The sequence below is a fragment of the Rosa chinensis genome, chromosome 1 (assembly GCF_002994745.2).
Source record: "Rosa chinensis cultivar Old Blush chromosome 1, RchiOBHm-V2, whole genome shotgun sequence".
Lineage (NCBI taxonomy): Eukaryota > Viridiplantae > Streptophyta > Magnoliopsida > Rosales > Rosaceae > Rosa > Rosa chinensis.
The window spans coordinates 59,799,518-59,814,335 of NC_037088.1; the positions used below are offsets into that span (position 1 = coordinate 59,799,518).

The following is a 14,818-nucleotide window of genomic DNA, read 5'->3' on the forward strand; positions in this document are numbered from 1 at the left end:
AGAATACCTAATGCTTGTTAATTTATATAGTACAGAAAACAAAAATGACAACGAAGGTACACAAGCAATGAAAAAATGAGTGCAATTGATGAGGAGGGATGTGTAAACTACTCATCATTATTGGCAACAATTTCACAAAATTCTAACAAAATGCTAAGGCATCCAAGAGAACTAACAGCAACCATATAAACAAAGTTACACAAGAATCAGGGTTTAAACAAATCTACATAATAAATAATGGCTTCCGTATACGACAGTGAGATGCAACACTTAGACCTCTAGTGAAAATACACCCTTGTATCAACAAATTTGCAGTGTACACAGTGATGCTGTACAGAAGAATTGTGGGAGTCGATGATGACACTGCCTTGAACAAACTAACTGCTGAGAATTGCAAGCTTGATCTGCCAATCCTACTATTTCCAACTAGTTGAAGGGATTCCCTGCTTTTGAAACCATTCGGGCATGTGAAACCTCTCATAAAGCACAGGTCTCACGTCTTTCTGTAGCGATAGGTGCTTGAGCAGTGGAAGAAGAACATCCAAAAGCTGAAAAACAAAGGTGCGAGGAAATGAAAAGAGACAAAGGGGCGACGAAGTGGAAGATAAGTGATGACCAGTGAAGAGGTATTGAGTGTAAAAGAGTTCCTACCTGTGTGTCATGTATTTGCCCAGCAGAAAATGGAATACACGGAATTCCATTCAAAGGTTGCAACATGAAACTGAAAGGGTTGTTGTCAACAATAACAATTCGGCCCATATCCTTTGATAGGCCAGAGAGATCCTTGACATGCTCACGGTATTCCCTGTATTAATGCATCCAGCATCAGAGGTTTTACCAATTACCAAACTCAGTCTTAACCAACAACAACACACGGGCAATTCAAACAAAATGTTCTATAAATACTTCAAGGAACCAAGGGTCACCAACTCACCATGAACTATATGCTACATCTACAAGTTGGGAAAAGAACTAGAAGCAGTAAGCCTTGGCGACATAAAAAGTTTGGTAAGTGTGCAAGACATAAAATTAGAATTTCTGATATGTCTGCACCCTACACCGTCATTCAAGTGACTCCACAAAACATACATAGGAACTTCTATGAGGCCATTAACAGCAAGCAGTGAGATTTTGATATTTTGCTTATGGCTGCTCCAAAATGAACCTATACGCTTATAACTTGGTAACATAGCTTCTCTGATGCTCAACAGCAATACTTTGAAGTACGAGATGTATAATATCATGATATCTATGCCAAAACCATTCCTCTCTTAATAAACTAAATACGCCAACCATAAAATTTCAATGTCTGCAAGTGCTTAAGAAACCAAAATCTAAAGAACCAATGTCAAGTTGAAGTAGTCAATGACAGAAGAAACCTAAATAGATATAAAACTTGGGAGGAAGTGTTCCCTATCAATAGTGATGAATTTTGAGAAAAGAGAGGAGACGTATCTACAGAAAAGGATCAAATACAGAAAGATGAACTTACGTGCTGGTTGTTGAAGGCCGATAAAGCCTAAAACTGAACAGGTTCTCTACGTCTATTCTGTCAACAAGTGGTCTAGCATAACCTGTTACCATTCAAAACACTCAACATTCCATAAAGGGAGACGAAAATCAAGCATAAAACTGAAAAAGAAACTGTAAAATCACGAGCAAACAAACCTTCAAGTCCAGCAGTAAACAACACAAGATCGGCAAACCCATGAACTTGTTTCAAGAACTCATGCAGCCCCGGACGCTCAAAAACCGTAACATAATTCACCTTCGGTTTCCCATCACATTCCTTCAAAAAACCCACCATGTAAACAAACATCAACTCCGCATTTCGAATCAACGCAACCTAACTTTAGCTAAATCAATTACACAATGACGAACAAAATGAGTGCTAGTCAAGCAAAGCACCTTGTCCGAAGAAAAACACTCGAGCTCAAACCACTTCAACCCACCTTCTGTCGCTTGCGTCCGAACTATCCCGGGCAAGCTCGCCGACTCATATGCACATATTAGCGTCTCATCCAGGTCAAGAACCACCTGAAACCAATCAATTTGCAACTAAACTTAGCTCTTAAAATTTGTTACAACCGGAGCCACCATGCGAGAGAGAGAGAGAGAAGAGTTACCGTTAGCTTCTGGGGAGGATCGTCGGAGTCAGAATCGGGAGTATCGATTTCAACGGCGGATACGGCGGCGGAAGAGTCGTGCTCCTGCAACTCGACGGCCGGCAAGGATTTGAAGGAAGCGTCGGAAGAAGAGGATGAGGAGGAAGAAGAAGAGAGTAAGGGATGGTGGCCGAGAGAGCTGACGATTTGGACGAAGATCTGGAAGAAGAAACCGAGCCAATTCAGCAAAGCCTTCCACACTTGCATAGTCTTGGGCGAGTAAGCCACCTCGTTCTGAGTCAACTCAGCCATTATGACTCGTCCTGAAGAAGAAAGCACAAGTGATGGATCAGGGGGTTTGGGTTTGGATTCAGGTTCGTTAGAAAGGTCATAAAAGCCGCACCAATCAAAAGCTCTCGTTTCCTGTTTCTTCTCTTGTTACCTTTGTTTTCTCGCCGATGGTGGCTTTCGACGAAGTCTAGGGGGGGCATGCGGGGGCCGACGCGAGGCGGAAGCGCGTGGGGTTGGGTTGGGTTCTTGGGAAATGAGATAGATACGGAGGAGGGGTGGCCACGCGCGGGAAGGGAGCGTGGGGGAGGAGCAGTAAAAGTGAGAAAGGAAGCGCCAATCAGAAGAGACAAGCTTTATGTCTTTAAGACCGACGTTTGTTGCTGTGGAGCATTGATGGATGAAATGAAATCAGATCATAAATGGAAGATGACTGACTTTTTTTTTGGTCAATTTTCTTTTTTATTTTTCTTTCTTTGTTTATAATTTTAGCAATGGAATTTGGAACTCTGTTCTAATCTTATAGAACATGACACCGACAGATTTAATTAATTTACTTGTTTTATTCATGTATAATAGGTGTATAGTTTAATTACTGATTCCTTCTTATCCATAGTTTTTGCCTAAAATTTTCCAATTTTATGAAAAAAAAAAAAAACAGGTAGATGAATCCTACCGTTAATCCCAAGTTCGACTTTTTAAATCCGTAAACTGAGTGACCCACCCTGTAAACTGTAATTAATCTAATATTTTCAGACTCCAGACTTTCAATCTAATATTTTCAGACTCCAGACTTTCAATCTAATATTTCAGGCTTCAGAGTTTCAATATTCTGAAACACCGTAAAATATTCGAGTTTGACTCAAACTCCTTCATTGATCAAACAAAAGATTTCTTTCTGTGTTAGAACGAAATTTCTATGGTGTTCCTATACTTTGAGTTTTGTCAGTTTGGTTGAAAGAGGAATGAAAGTAGAAAACAGCACCATGCTACTACAGGAACCCTATACTCAATTACTCATTGAGTCACTGGCATCTAAAACCCAAATCAATGCCAATGATGATTTTATTACATTTCTAATGATTTGGTCACTCATATTCTGTTTATGGAATTGCCAACCACCATGTGGGTGGAGCATTTTGTACAGTTGAATTATGGAGATGTTAATAGGCATGATAATATTAACAAAGCATGTACAGAAACCAAAACTGCAATATGGAAGAGGCATCCCAGTCCTGTGCTCAAAGGATGCAGCGCAACTCACAAAGTGGGCTTCAAAACTGAGATATAAACAAAGCCACTAGGGAAACCATTACCACACAAGTTTTAGAAAGAACTCGATTCGTATGAATAGGAAAGCCAGGGGTGCTCTAGTGCCTCCGCTGCGCTTGGGCGTCTCTGAGGATTGATCTCAAGCAAGCTTTGGACAAAGTCGATGAACCCAATATCGGTTACTTGCAGGTGTTGCTCCAGGGAGGAGTCCTCAGGGATTATGTATTCCAATTGGTTTGTCTCCTGAATATGGGATTGCAGGCATTAGTCCAAATGCCTTCTAAAAAAAAAAACAAATAAAGAAGAAAGAAAGAATTCATGATTTTTATTTAAGAACCCATAAGAAATAGTAACTTCTTTTCACCGTCTAAGATGGTAGGTTAAATTGTCATTAAACAGCAAGATACTTTCCCTTTCATATTATTCATGTATGAATCTTTGAGGACAGCATGACAAGCTTTAAAGATTCTACAACTAATATGTAGATAAGGTTTAGAATATGAACCTCATTTATGTGGTAGAGATCTAATTCGTTTGTGAAGTACTTGTCTGTCTCCTGTCCTTTCACTAACATATCCAGATCAATAGGACCAAGCATTCCAATGATACGTGCAAGGATCGTCACAATCCCATCATTTGGAAAAAGCACCTGAACAAAATGTAGACATTGCAATCATCTTTAACATCATCTCTATTTGCGTGTGAATGTTCTACTAGATAACTTATTCGGTTATTCCCCCAAGGTGGTGGTAAACCAAAGAAAACATCATATCAGAGGTCCTAAACAGAGTGGTAAGTTCCAAGGGGACAAAAAGAATCAGGCATTCAGCATGGAATTAGTATTATACAGTAAAACTCAGCATAATGAATAAAACAAAGCTCAATATAATGAAAACCAAGCCACAAAGGGACATACTTCTCCGGAGCATAGCTCAGCCAAGATGCATCCAAGAGACCACATGTCAATCTTCTCGTCATATGAGAGCCCAAGCATGACTTCAGGAGCCCTGTAGGAACGAGATTGTACATATAGGCACAAGTTGTCTGTTTGAAAGCAACTGCTTCCAAGATCAATGACTTTTATTTCACATCTTCTGTAACTTTTAATGAGAATGTTCTCAGGCTTGAGATCACAGTGAATAACTCCCAGGTGATGCAAGAATTCCAATGCCTCTAAACATTGACGGGTTATGGCCTGTTAAAGAGTACACGGTTAAGTTCCATACTGGTTGTATTGTTTCTTACTTTCTTATATAATTTTACAAGGAGCAGAAAGCTATGTGCATCAAATTAATATGTTCTTGAAGGTACAGTAGATGCAAACAAAATAAATCACTTTTGCTGAGATATATCCTGGCAACGTAATGGCATTTTAACAATCAAAAGCACTGAAACTATGAGGGGAGGGAGGGAGGGTGAGAGAGAGAGAGAGAGAGAGAGAGAGAGCATAGTCAGACAAACCTGCAACCTTCTAAATGTAAAGTATGCTTCTCCACCAGATTCTCGACTGAACTTCTGAAATTCGTACAAATTCGCCTTGAGTAGCTCACAAACAATGAAGAGGTGCTCCTGTTTCATAAACCAGAAATTTAAGCACACAAAATAATCTAAAGATAGCATGCTATTGTAAAGATTCCAATCAATCATCGCAGAACAGATAAAAACAACCACCATTTTCCCTGCCTGAGATGGTAATCAACAAGTCTTACTCAAAATGAAGTAAATTAAATCAAATCTCTTTTTATCTTGGATCAGAAAGGTATACCTGGTGATAGAAGTAGTCATAAAGTCGCAGAATGTGGCGCTCATCTCCAGGGTCATACTTGTTTACAAACTTAAGAAGTTTAATCTCATCTAAACTCTGATCAAAAAAATCTTTATCATTTTTTATGATCTTGAGGCAAACATCGACTCCTGTGTGAAGATCATGAGCCTGTACAACCCTACTAAAAGCAGCCGAACCCAGATATTCAGTTATATAGTATCTGCCTGCAACTATGGTCTTTAGCACAATAGGTAGATCCTTGTTTGCTTCAAATCCAGTCCTGCAAATGGCACAACACATTATTAAAACTGATAGATACATATCATGTACAGAATACATGTGCACAAGCTCAAACCCCTCTGTAAAGATTCAAACATAGATACAAAAAGACCCTCTCAAGCTAAGTGTTTTTCCTAGTAATGATGAATCATTAAGTTGTCAATGTCATAAATGTGGTGACTTATTCTTAACTTGGTCTGTAATGATTTAAAAGTGCTAGTTCACTGGAGTACTGGACATGCATGCGATGAATTCAGCAACGATTCAATCAAAGCTACACAAAGCAGACTATACCCAACAAACCTGTTTTTTCTGTGTATGACTCTTAAATCGAAAACTTCATACTCATTCTCATCAGTTTTGTACATAGAAACTTCATCAATGTCTTCATCAGGATCATGGGATTCTTCATTTACATCACTGTTTCCAACTTCAGAGCTGTCAATTCCATCCGGCCTGATATCTTTCTCTGCAATCTTACCATGTAAATCAGAAGAACCTTTTACATTTTCCAACCAGCCCTTTGTGGAACTCCTTTTAGGAGAGTAGTTAGAACTCTTTCTTATTCTATTCACGGAAGGGAAACCCCCAAAACATTCACATGGGAGATATCCAAATCAGTTTCTTTCAACCTTTCACCAGCAGGCTCCTCCTCAGAGCCTCCTTTAAGTTGATGTTTCATTTCAAACTGACAGTAGTCTGTCACACAAACACCTTTGGCATCCGTGGAAGAAATATTAGTAAGACATTTCTTGTCCAAGTAATCAAGGCTTATTTCTGATCGAAATGCTTCCGATTTATGATGCAGACCCAGCAGGTCCTCATTGTTTTTGTCAGTGTCTGAAGTCATGATGAACTTATCCTCAGTGGGACAGCCAAAGAAGTCTACCCCGTCAAAGCAAGGAGTCATGAAGTCTGCATCATCTTTCTCATCATGCCAGAACAAGTCATTTTGCATATCAAAATCATGGTAATCGCGTGCGGTGCCAAATTGTGAGAATCTATCGGATGAAGCCTTGGAACTGCCTGGAGATGTAGATCGAATTCCATATGGATTTGTAAATTCTGCAAAAGAGAAAAGGCTGAGACTTCACTACCGACCAATAGAAAGAAAGCAATGGCAAGATCAGCATCACAATTCTTTTTGACAACTGAAAATCTAATCAGCCTTGGGTTCATGAGTATTGCAGGTGCTCTACGCTTGGTTAATTTCCAAACATGCATTCAAATATGCATATCATCCCAAATGGCCTACAACATTTCGTTATTCCGAAATCCATCTAAGAAAATCAAAATCATCATAGCCAATAGATTCAGCAATAAAAAGTGGTACCATTTTTATTTACCTTGAACACGAAAAAAGAATAAAATAAATATTTTGATTGCTGAGAATGTAGTACTAAACGAATTCAATTCAACATTATGAGAGTGATACGCTCACTACAGGTGATTAGAATGATTTAACAATCACAATAATGATCCAATATGCTCATGGCAATCAACTAGAAGCTGAATTTTGATTAAAAAGTCAACAAAACTTGAACTACCTGAAGAGCACCTATTAGTACTAGAAGACCCGACGCTCACAAACTCATCATCCCCGGAGCTCGATCGCGAGCTCGAGACTTCAACCAGACCCGGAACCTTCGATCTCTGAAAACTGGCCGGAATTCTCACCGGAGGCGGCGCAGGCACCATCGGAAACAAGAATTTCTCATAATCAAAAGAACCCAGATCGCCCTTTTCAATCATGTCCTCTCTCAGTGCAGACTCTGCCTCGGAGAACCCGTTTTTCTTCAAGAACTCGAGCACTGCCTGGACGTCCGAGACCGCCATGGACGTGGAAACTCAGAGCAGAAGTGGCAAGGAAGTAATATAGGGAACTGGGAGGGGCAGAAGTGGAAACTATGACATGGTTCCGGGTTTGCATGCTTGTAATAAAAAACAGAGAGAGAGAGAGAGAGTCTCTCAGTCTCTGTGGAACCGAAGCTACAGAAGAGATAGAGAGAGGGTGGTGCTGTGGTGTCTCACCAACTTTGAAAAGTGAGGGCCTCTGGGTTTTTTGGGGGTTTTTGGTTCTGTGGGCCCTTCGGTAGTTTCGGTCCTAAACGTGGCGGGAGGATTGGCCTACAAGTGGAAAACGATGCAGATGAATTTTCTTTTTTCTACTAATATTGGTGGGAAGTCACGTATGGTCGTTTAGGGGACCATATCAATTACACTTTCTTATACTTTTCTCACTTATAATCTTCCATGAGCTTTTTTTTCCCTCCTTTCTTTTTCTTTACAGTGAATGCTTTAGTACTTTCCTTATTTAATAAATGAAAAAGAGAAAAAAAGGAAATCTTGCAACTAGACATGTTATTTGATGTGAGAAGATATGGAATTAGTTATTAATTAACAGAATAAATATAAGTAGATTCGGTTTATATCTGATATGTTCACACACTTACATGAAATTGTATAATGAGGTATATTATTTTAATATGAAACATAGTTATTATTTTTAATGTTTTGTGATTCTTAAGCGAAGTTTAAACAAGTTTGCGAAGAAACAAAATTTACTATAATAATGCCATAAAAAAAAAAAGTTCACTATAATAAATTAGATTGAGTAGGATTTCTCAATTTCCTTTATCAACACATAATCGAGGTGATTGATTGACACATGCAAAAGTATTGCAACTTTACCTTTATGAGATATATCATTATTCTTAAACTAACTATTGAAGGAGATGTGCATTTCATTATATATGCATTTGCACTTTATTATTATTTACGTGCGATTAAATTTACGTTTGTTGTTGATATGATTACTTACAAACCTCAAAATTTAATAATTATGATTCATTCTCGTCTCATTTATGTCATTTGATTCTTAAGCAAAATGTGGACCAGTTTCAAATACACAAGGTACTATTAAATAGGTGCTTTATGGTCAACAAAGAATTATTTCGTTTAATGACGCTGGACTTGGCTAAGAACATTATGTAGCTCAATCCAAACCATCTAGTAAAGGGGATTTGCATTTGATGGTTGGTTTGTACTTTTCCTACATAAATGATATTCAACAGAATTGCTTAGAGGTAACGTAAAATTAATTAGTTTGTTGAAATAGTTAGCTGTAAAATACAGTCCATGACTCACCTGACCACGATATAGGGTGACAATTTTGCTACGTGAGATTGATTAGGGTTTGACGATCTCTTTTATACATGAGAATGAAATCGATCATCTGCCAAAGAAAGTCATAAGTTTGTGTTACTGTCTTTATAATAAACCGAATACCAAATTTCATAGGAATTAAAACGTTTTCGCAGCATGAGTTGGGGCTACGTGCCTTCTTTATTTAATGCAAAACTGGTCCAAAATTCTTGTTGTGGGGAGATGGATCCAATTGCTCCCTTTCACTCAATTGTATTACTGGCGTAACCTACTTTTCATATGGAGGTCATGAAATGAGTAAACACGACCCACCGCGGCTCATCATCATGTTGTTTCTCCAACCCTAGTTGTGGACACACGCACAGACAGCTTTAGTTTTTCACTTTCTAGCAGCTTCCTTCTTTTTCCATGTGCCAGATGACACAGTAAAAGGATGATCACAATTATTAAGCCCTAGCTAGCTTCCATCTTCATCTGTCTCCTTCATTATTCTCTTTTCTCCGTTGCTTCGTACGTATCCCCATTTGAAATTTGAATCGATCAACTGCCCGTTGGAGAGCCACAGGGGGGTTATACTGGGAGAGGATCCTCTCGTAATTAAGCAAGTTAATTATCTGGGCTTTCTAAGCTTTCTATTAAACGACGACACGTGTTCATGGTGAGATTCAATGATCTACAATTTCTCCCATCATTTCCCTATTCTTTTCCTTCCTTTTCTCCTCTTCCCTTGTCTTTTTCTTCCCAACTTTATTTTCCTTCCCCTTCTCTCTTCTGTGTTCTTCACTCACACGAACCAAAACAAAGCAAAATCTAAGTATCAGCCATGAAAGGATCGCGAGGTGTTTTCCTCTTTTACTTCCATGTGTATATGGGTCAAATTACATCTGGATTTTCTTGATATATACGTCCATAGAGTCCATTCCCAACTCATCATCATCATCATCATCATCATCATCATCATCATCGCCTGGAATAAAAGGACAAATTATGGATCATTGGATTTAATAATGAACACGTGTCGTCGTTTAGTATAAAGCTTAGGAAGTTTAGGTGATTAGCTTGCTCAGGAGAGATCCTCTCCCGGATTATATTATGCTTGATATTCTTAAAGTCAGAGAGGCATATTTCAAGCATCTTTGATTTTTCTTTAGCTGATGGCTGTGGAATATAATGATAAGGCGAAATGAGTAGTTGAATGTTTCCAAAACCTAATTCAAAGAACTATACAAACTTCTAGAAAAGAATTACCTAATGATAGCTACAAGCCTACAACTCACGTATACAATTAATTAATTAATTAAACTACCACAATAGCTATTTATAATTCTTTTGGGCATGGCTTGATAATTCTTTTGGCTTGATCATTCATATTATAATTAATTCTTTTGGCTAAATAACTTTCCGTACTGAAGATTCATTTCAGACCAAAAAAAAAAGAGCTGATGTGATTCATTCTTTTCGATCAGAAGCAAACATGGGCAGGTTAGAGATATAATGCGCTCTTGCCACACTGACACTCTTGATTATAATAAGGGGTTTGGACTTTGAAGATGATCTTATGATCTTTCCCTTCTATTTTAATTACTAATTAAGATTCTGACACATGAGACAAGAACATGTTAATATTTCTGCAGCAGAGAAAAAGTTTCTGATTTTCTTCCTTTTCCATTCTTTAAATCTATAATATGAATGATCATGTGATGTTAGCTAGGGCAACATATGCACATAGCAAATTAGCAATATATATTTTCCTCCAAAAAGGGGTCATTATATATAAACATATGCAGGACAGAAGCCACAGAAACATATGAAACTCATAATGCTTATAATTAACATGCATGTGCTGAGCCCTGAACCTCTGCTTGATTCAGAATCATAGTTACCAGAAAATGCTGCCGATGTCGTTGGAACTATATTTCTGGTTCAGACTTCAGCGTATTCGCACAATGCTGGAATATCATGTGTATTTATGTATTTTACTATCGATAGACTAGGGTTTCAAAAGAGATTTCAGAATCTCCTGTGTGGTTTCAAGTTTCACCATATACAGAAGACTGAACAGGAAACTGTTTTTTTTTTTTTTTTTTTTTTTTTGAGGAGAAAGAGAATTAGGGATGGCAATAATCCCAATCAGGTAGGGTACCCATCAGGTATTCGACCCTAACAGGGAGAAATTCGGGGGTAATCGGGTAACAGGAATGGAGATCCCCAGTATTCGGGTACGGAGCGGGGATGGTATTTTGATCCTCATCTCCATATCCACCTAATAAGAATTATCTGAAATATATATATATATATATATATATATATATATATATATCCTATTTAGAGCGGAGCTCTGCTTTGAAATTAAAGTGTGCATTTAGAGTTTATGCTCACTTTTCGGTCGCCTATCCACATCTCGACCATTCAGTTTTATGTACTAATTTATAGATCATCTTTGCAAATTTTTAGCCAAATTGATTATAGTTAAGGCATTGATAACTGCCTTAAAGCTAGTACGGTTCAGGTTTGATAGATTCAGTTCGTCCATTGGTTTAAGCAAGTGAGATATCTTAATGATCATCAATTTGGCTGAAAATTTGTAGAGATAATCTATACATTACACAACTGCACCAATATATATTTCACGTGTATACATATATATATATATATATATATATTAGGGTTTTTTCTCATATACCCAGAAACACCATATATTTTGTCCACTTACATCAACAAGTTTGTATTACACTATTTTCTTAAGAAAAGACTTATAAGGGTAGTCATATTTGGGGTAGTGCCTATTGGATCCTATGTTGACTTTTGGGTTTGGATTTTACTATTTACTTTAGGAAACCTAATTTTAATCTTTTGAGAAAAACAAAACTAGCCTTCAACATGCCCAAGTTTTTCACCTAATAGCTCCCTGCCTAATGGTTAGTTTCACATGTGGAATCACTGCTGCTTGTTTCTATCTAAGCCAAAACTAGTACTTCCTGTGAAACAGAAAATCTAAACTTCAAGGTTCTACAAGATACAGGCAGAAAACAGATAAGCAATATAAACATAAAGCATTCTAGTTTTGAACAATTTTGACGAAGTGGATGAGCAATCTAGAATTATTTATTTAAACATAATTACAAGCTGAGAACTCAGAGCCTCATTCTTAGTTAAACAACTAAAAAGTTGTTTAGCTATCCATAAGGATGATTACAAATACTTACTTGAAACGAAAGCACACTACTACACACTAGACAGGAAGGAAAGAACAAAATGCTATTATGGCTTTCTTATTTCTTGAGAGAAGACTCTTTTGCTCAATTTTCTGATGCCTCATAAACTTAACTTAAAGCTCCTTATATAGGGAGCGGAACTCAAACTGGAATTCAAAACACTAAAATGTACATAACAACTCCATTATTTTCTACTCTCGTGAGTGATCTGGATGATTGAGGTCGATTGACGAAAAGCAGATTCATTTAGGTGAAATGTTTTCACCTTCTTCTTTTTTGAAAAGCAAAAGCATCTTTTAGGAAAAAGCCAAAGTTGCTTTCGGTGTTTTCTACACCTGCTGCTTTACATGTTTTCGTTTGTTTCTGAATTATTGCCTAGGACAAAAGAGTTGTTATCCATCCTGGCTTTTGTTCTGTTTTCTTCTACGTCTGTATCTTCATGCATCTTGTAGTGGTTGTCTTTTTCAATCTTTTCAATCCACTGAAAGCAGGCTAACGTGGAATCTATTTCTTTTCTTTTGAGAGAAAGAAAAATGTCACTACTAATAACCTCATGATGGTCATATGCAGTAACAATAATTTTTTCTCCTGCTGCCAGGAATATATTTTATGTATCTTCTTCGATGATCTTTTTGATATATTCCAGAGACATGGCCTTCATCCAGGGAATACTAGAATTTGGTTGGCCATTGTATCCAACACATGCAGGGTGAAGATATTTTCCTTGGATGATCCTCACATAATGGTATGGAGAAATATAGTCAGCCTCGCCATTTTTCTTCTGAATCCACTTTGGTGGAGTAGATATGAACTTTAATCTGAAGATGTAGTCATTTTTTCTAACATTTTTGACTGTGTTAACTATGATGGGCGGTAGTCTCTTGAGATCATCATTGGTTTTAGTCTAGAGGCTATGGACAAAACTATTTTCAACAAGTCAAATCTTGTGTTCTTGAGGATGTTCACTTTGAACATTGACTACGTATCTTCCAACATAAGGTCCAGGGACAATGAAGAGAGTTGGAGGAAGACATGAGTCAGAATTATGACTTCCAATAAGGTTGTGGAAGTCGAACCAATCTGATTCTTTTAGTGCTAAAACAAGAACCGTAGCACTTTCAGGATCTTCAAGATACTGAATTTTTTCATTCTAGACAGCACTCTGCTGTGCATTTTCATAAACTTCTTCAAATTGTGGTCTGGCATTTTCATGGAGTTCTTCCGCTAGGACAAACAGAGCTAGGAACATGAGACCACTGTTTCTTTCCTGAAAAGTATATAAAAGGTTATCTAAAATAGCTTTATGGTGATATGCTAATCTTCTGCCTGTTCTAAACACAGGTTCATCTGCAGTTTTTAATTCATAATTGAAAACGTTTATAACTCCGGACTGAATTATTTTGCTTTTTGGCAAGGCAACAGCCTTAAACGGTCTTGATGAGCCTTTACCGTCTACTGTTTGAGACAGGCTAGCCAATCCTTTACCTTGGGATTGATCAGTTGTGGCTAATCCTTTTGGATTTAGCAAATATCTTTTGAGGATTTTTTTTTTCTTTGGGTTCCTCAACATTTTCAGGCTCTTTTCCTGTTCTTTTGTTTTTTGGATTGCAACCTTCATCACCTTCTCTTTGACAAAACATCGCCATTTCTCTGATTAGGGTGTCTGGAAGATAATTCTTGTTTCCTGCAATTAATTCAACATTATAATCATATTGGTTAAGAAATAATTGCAATTTGTTAATCTTCCTCTATCAGCAGCTTTATCAAGTTTAAAAAATTTTGAGGATTAAATACTTGTTACTCCTCAAACGTTTGCCTGAAAAACAGTTTAGTCCCTCGACTTTCAAATTAAACTGGATAGTCCTTATTCTCTCTAATTCTCATATAACAAGTCCAAAATGATCCGAAATGACTATTATGCCCCTCATTTTCTATTTTTTATTTATTTTTTTCTCTATTTTTTTTTAATTTTTCTCCCTTTTTTTTTATACTCTCTCTCTCTCTCTCTCCTGGCCGCACGGCCTCTCTCTCTCCCTCGACCTCTCTTCTTCTTCTCTTCCTCTGCCATCACCGGAGACCACAACTTCCGGCCACCATCTCACCAAAAACCTAAACTTTCCCTTTCTCTCTTCTCAGCCGCGCATCCTTCTCTCTCTCCCCTGGCCTCTCTCTCCCTCTCTCTTCTTCTTCCCTCTGCAACCACTGGAGAACACCATCTCCGGCCACCATTTCATCTCCCTCTCACAATCCAAAATTAAACAACATAATTAGGGATTCCATTTCTCGTCAACCCAGAAGCTCCAATCAAAGGAAAAACACGAAGATTACCTAATAGAGGCGGTCTGAAGCTCCAGCAGCCATGATCGGTGGAGCTAGCTTCTCCCAGGCACCAGAGGCAGCGCATGAAGGGCGTGCGGCGGCTCTGGTTAGAATCGGAGGTCGGAAGTTTGGGGTTTCGAAAGATAGTGTGGCTCCGACTTAGTTTATGGAGGTGTTGAAGCTCGATTCGAGCTGGAGACTAGAAATCGAAGGCATGCAGAGCCGAGAGCTTTGGTGATGCTCAAACGGCATCGTCAGGAGTCGGCGGCAGAGGGGTTTCTGGGCTTTGGGTGCTGGATCGATTGGAGGTGGCAGCGTGATGAAATTGTGGCCGGAGATGGTGTTCTCCTGTGGTTGCAGAGGGAAGAAGAAGAAGAGAGAGGGAGTGAGAGGTCAAGGGAGAGAGAGAA

At 38.2% G+C, this 14,818-nt stretch overlaps 2 protein-coding genes across 4 annotated transcripts; both read right to left on the reverse strand.

Moving 5' to 3' along the window:
• Window positions 1-68: 68 nt before the first annotated feature.
• On the reverse strand, window positions 69-2,766 carry LOC112182980 (CTD nuclear envelope phosphatase 1 homolog). Of its 3 annotated transcripts, XM_024321568.2 has the most exons (7): window positions 2,509-2,649; window positions 2,127-2,428; window positions 1,909-2,037; window positions 1,669-1,789; window positions 1,493-1,574; window positions 652-805; window positions 77-548 (listed from the first exon to the last, which is right to left on the reverse strand). In XM_024321568.2, the coding sequence occupies exons 1-7, from the start codon at window positions 2,594-2,596 to the stop codon at window positions 417-419; spliced, it is 1,008 nt and encodes a 335-aa protein (XP_024177336.2). In that variant the 5' UTR covers window positions 2,597-2,649; the 3' UTR covers window positions 77-416. The 3 variants fall into 3 exon arrangements, with proteins under 3 accessions (XP_040365947.1, XP_024177335.2, XP_024177336.2); XM_040510013.1 differs by having other exon boundaries at window positions 69-805; window positions 2,548-2,766; XM_024321567.2 differs by having other exon boundaries at window positions 69-805; window positions 2,509-2,761.
• Window positions 2,767-3,406: 640 nt separating this feature from the next.
• Window positions 3,407-7,744, reverse strand: LOC112182981 (mitogen-activated protein kinase pmk-3-like). Its single transcript, XM_024321570.2, is given in 8 exon segments — window positions 3,407-3,908; window positions 4,171-4,314; window positions 4,582-4,860; window positions 5,127-5,234; window positions 5,431-5,710; window positions 6,013-6,293; window positions 6,296-6,774; window positions 7,257-7,744. Coding segments are annotated over 8 exon segments (2,049 nt in total). The 5' UTR covers window positions 7,546-7,744; the 3' UTR covers window positions 3,407-3,719.
• Window positions 7,745-14,818: the final 7,074 nt, after the last annotated feature.